This window comes from Lactuca serriola, chromosome 2, assembly GCF_051521515.1.
Source record: "Lactuca serriola cultivar US96UC23 chromosome 2, Lser_US96UC23_V15, whole genome shotgun sequence".
Taxonomy (NCBI): domain Eukaryota; kingdom Viridiplantae; phylum Streptophyta; class Magnoliopsida; order Asterales; family Asteraceae; genus Lactuca; species Lactuca serriola.
In genome coordinates, this window is record NC_136409.1 from 232921431 (window position 1) to 232926402 (window position 4972).

Sequence of the window (4972 nt, forward strand, 5' to 3'; positions counted from 1 at the left end):
GTGAGGGTGGAACCAAAACCCTTGTACAAGCAAGATTCCTTCAAGTGTGTGGGAATGTTAATGATCTCCACTTTTTCCCTATATTATGCCATATGTTCTTCAGGATCCATGGTCCCGTCATAAGCTTCATGTTGGGAGTTTGGAAGCGCTTTGGGACCTTAGTGTCAGCGATTGCAAGAGCGAATCTCGAGATCTTCTGGCTTATTGGGGAGACTTTCGGTATAGGCTGGACTACTCTAGGTACACTTAAGATCATCTGTCGTAGCTGTTGAATTTCTTTGGCCATGAGCGGGCTCATTCCTGCATCAACATCCATAGAGTTAGTAGTAAGGATATTATTATTGACGAAGTTACCAAAACCTTGTTATTGGGAGTAACGAAGGTTTCGTTGGGATCCTGGGTCGTATGGGCTTACTCTCTTGGAGTTACACCCCAAGCGGGAACAGAGGCAGGTGATGACGTGCCTATGCTAGCACGACAGAACCGTGCCTGGCCAAGAAACCTGGCGTGTCAGCCGAACCAAGCTCAACGGGCTCAGCGACCGTCGGCGCCCCTAAGAGCAGGGCGTCCCATCAAAAGGCTCGCGCCCGCTAGAGGCGCTCTCAACGTCCCGAAAAAAAAACTCGCACCCACCAGGGACGCTCCCAGCGTCAAGACAAAAGATACAGTCAGGAAACAAGAGGCAGGATCATACCATTACCGTCAGAGCCAATAAGTGCGCTCTAACGGATAAAGGCGCACGACCCTCCAATCAACACCTCTGGCCCTGTCTCCTTAAAGCGATCATGTCTCGTACGGATAGGACAGGATCACTAGGTTATAAAAGGGTACGCTCTAGAACCACAAGGTAAGGGATCTTCTTCAGCTATATCCACGAAAACCCTAAAATACCTTCTAACTTGACCGAGGGAGCGTCTTTCCAGGAGCCTCCTCCCGGGAAACGGCTGACGGCCTCTTTTTCTTGTGATCTTGCAGAGTTTACCCGGAGTCCAACTGGGAGATACAAACTACGAGTCGAGCCAAGGTCGCATCAGCAGGTATTGAGGATCTTATCTCATGGTGGTTCGCTGAGGATCCCGTGTTGTCAAAGTTTAGGATATTGGGCTGCAAGATCGAGGGTGATGTTTCTTGAGGCTTGTAGATCTCTGCCCTCATTCTCTCCACTTCATTGAGTATTGTCCTGTTATCCTCATGTTGTTGAGAGACTTGGCATTTCAGTCTCTTCATCATAGCGAAGATTTCATTATTGGAAATCAGCACATGAGGATCCTGAAATCCTTGGGTAGCGATCGGAGAGGTGTATTTCTTCGATGCCTCAGAGGCTTTCTTGGGAGCTACCCCTGGGGTGGAGGAAGGTTTTTAGAGGAAATGAGACGAATGGATGAAGAGGATAATGTTGATTGGGTAGACATGATTTTCGAACGATTATGAACACCACGGCCCCAGGGTAGGTGCCAAATTGTTTTGGTCAAAAATTGATCAAGTGTAATTCAACCAAATTGTATGAGAGGTTGTGGTGTTAGTGTAATGTAAGTATCAAATGGTAATCAAAGTGGGATAAATGAGTTACAAGGAAATCCCTTGATCATTTGTAGGGTCTCCGACATAAAACCTTTGGAAGTGATAATAATCAACTGCCTTGATGTATTTTATCGATTTAAATCTGAAATTACAAAGAAGATGAAGATGATACGAGTACAGGAGTAATGCTAGAGTTAATTGTGTATATTGTGTGCTAGATACATGTGTTATTTATAGTCTAGTGTAAGTAATAAGAAGTCCGATAATTCCGAGATCCTCCGGAATCAGCATATGAACGTTATTTGACTTGGTATTTAGGGTTTTTTGCCTGGTTGAGATTACTATTCGTTGAGAATGGATCTTGTGTTGACTAGTTTTGCGTATATGAGGAAAATTAAAAAAATATAATTGTTATAAATGTTAGAAATATTAATAGTAATAGATATGATCCCAGGATATGTTTAAGGATCCTGGGGTTTCAACAATATTTAAGAATTCTAAATATGATTTAAAGATCATGCCCACTTCACCACGATATGTTTAAGGATCTGAGGTTTCAACAATATTTGAGGATTCTGGATTTAATTCAAGGATCATGTCCACTTCACCACTTGTGATGGCCTAAGCCAAATAAAATTGAAAAGCAAAAGGGACCAATCTTACCGTTCCCTTTTAAAAATAACTATATTTTATATAAAAATATTAGTAGTAATAAACAGGATCCCAAGATATGATTAAGTATCCTGAAGTTTCAACAATATTCGAGTATATTTAAAGATTCTTCGGTATCAACAATATTTAAGGATTCTGAATATAATTCAAAGATCTATCAACTTCACCACTCTAACAATATTTGACGATTCTGAATATGATTCAAAGAATTGTTCACTCCACCACTCTTGATGTCCTAAGCCAAATACAATTGAAAAGCAAAAAGACCAATCTTACCGTTCTTTTTAAAAAAAATAACTATATTTTATATATAAATAAATTGTTTAAAACATGCAATATATTATTTTACAAACAAAATACTCGATATATTATTAATAATCAAATACTCCAGTAAAAACCTGTACACCTCTGGTAGTCAGTAAAAGACTAAAGGTTAAAATGTGATATGTATATGTGTTTTAAAAATATAAATATTATATTTTATATTTTATAATAAAGAGTGCAACACACAACAAGCAAAAGATTTTCTTCATCATTTCTTTTAATCTTCCCTGTCATAACTCTGAATTTCTGATGATATAATCATCACCCTTTACTTTACATCAAAACCCTACTTACCACCTTCCACTTCGACTCTTTTCCACTTTGCTACCACATACTTCTTTCTTTTCTAAATTTTCACACATTAATTTTTTTTATGATGCTACTAGTACTAACCAGTGTACTAAACTAAATACATGAATATATATTCCCGCCATTTCTTCTTTAGATCAGATGCTGCTTCTTTTCTCTTCATCAATGGAGATCCGAGGCCCATGAGATGGAGCACTTCCAGATCTTGAAAGAACGTTGCACCCTGAAAGCAGATTGGCAATTGAATATATTATGTTTCCATGAAATGATCATATCCCGTGATTCTGACATCAATTTGGACGGTGACTTAAATAATATTTTTCCAATTTTTTTTACTGAACTAAAACATTTTAATACTTTTGAAGCAAAAATGTTTACCTTGAGAAGGTGAATTGTACGATCTTTTGCAGTGTAGTATGGCGCTTTGGATTCCGTCTTGTTGTTGCAAAGCTGAATCGTCTTTCCTGGACGCCGGCGACGGAATCGATTTAATGGTGGCGGAGGATGACGAAGAGGAGCGACTTTTGCCTAAATGCTTACGGACCTCTTTAAATACTGTTCTCCCTGACGGTTTCTCTTCCTTCCTTGGAGAAAATACGGGTGCAGTCGCCGGAGACGAAGACGGGAAGGAAGTCTGATCCGGCGACTTCACCTTGTCGTTAGACTTTTTCGAGACCTTAATATACAACGGCTTAATCAGATTCAAGTACTTGTGAACAACGTCCTTCGAGAAACGCTTAGACGACATCTGATCATGATCTAGAAACTTCTCCGACCTCAATTTGTTCCTGAAACTGTTATCTCTTTTGAGCAATGAACTAATCGTAACCTCTTCGATTTCGCATTTCATTTCCTTCTTGTCTAACTTGGTTTTGTTATTCTGAAACCCCAGCATCAAACCTCGAAACGGAGACCTCGGCGTCTTCGTATTGGAGGAATCTAGTGGCAAAATTTTCCTCTTATTGTTGAAAAACACGGCATGGGGAGACGAATAAGTGTGATTTGACTTTGAATCAGCGCCACCCAACTTTGAAAATTGTTGGTAGTGGTCACTGTGGAAGCCACTAATGACGTTGACAGAAGGAGATTCACCACATTCTTGGTCTTCGAGATTGTTCGGATTTGTGAAAACCAAATCGAAAAATGATCCTTCGTCGTCCGTAATATCAAAATCACCGGCGCTAATGGGGTCTCCGACGCCGGCATTTCGCCAGAATTTGAGAAGGCTGAAAACGTCCATGGTAGGAAAAGCCAGAGTAAGTAAATTGGGGGTTGGTTGATTAATTGGTTTGAAGAGTGTGAATGAGGAGGAGAGAAAAGAGGGGGTATAAATAAATAAAGAAAAGGGGGAAAGCTTTCCCTTCGTTTAATGGCGTTTTGGGTCTGCAAAAGTTGCACAGGGAGAGAAGAATAAGCTTTTTGCAGTGGCACACACAGTCAACAGTGAGAGGGAAGGAGGGAGGGAGGGAGGGAGGGAGGGGGAGAGAGTAAAGACGAGTGGTGTGTTTGTTTGATTCCTTGTGATGGTATAACAGTGGCGTCACGTTGCATTTTCCAATACTAATTATTAAAACAGATCTCTCTCCGTTATTTATATTTATATTAAACTGTAAAAACAATAAGAATTAATAATACAGAATTAGAGAGAATCACAAAAATTACATTATCAACATTTTAAAATTACATCCTTCTAGTTTGAAATAGGTACTTTTAGACTTAAGACCTAATACATATGCATTATATATAATTAATTAATTTTCATTATAATAGGATAATGAACTTTTATAATGTGTATTAAACACTAGTCAGTTAAAATAAACATTGTTAGAAGGTAATCAATTATTACAAGTGCTTAAAAAACCCATAATGACATTCAATATTAGATTCAATATCAGGTTAAATAGATCAAATTTTGTGTTAAGAGTGAGAATTTAGTAAATAACTATTTAAAACGTTAAAAAACACTTGAAAAAGTAAAATGCTATCAAAATGTTTAGAAAATTCCATGTCTACCCGCTATAGCAACAATTTAATTTAGATCATATTTTCTTTTCGTCGACCCCTAAAATGATTAAAGAATCCAATATATTTGTAAGATTAGAAAGTTAACGCCTTTAATAAAAAATAGAACAAAAATAATTAGGTT

The 4972-nt window shown here is 38.3% G+C and overlaps 1 protein-coding gene across 1 annotated transcript; it reads right to left on the reverse strand.

Moving 5' to 3' along the window:
• Positions 1-2707: 2707 nt before the first annotated feature.
• On the reverse strand, positions 2708-4289 carry LOC145088885 (putative membrane-associated kinase regulator 2). The gene is made up of 2 exons (XM_079027322.1): positions 3205-4289; positions 2708-3049 (listed from the first exon to the last, which is right to left on the reverse strand). Exons 1-2 carry the CDS (start codon positions 4064-4066, stop codon positions 2964-2966), a joined length of 948 nt encoding a protein of 315 aa, XP_078883448.1. The 5' UTR covers positions 4067-4289; the 3' UTR covers positions 2708-2963.
• Between the last annotated feature and the right edge of the window lie 683 nt (positions 4290-4972).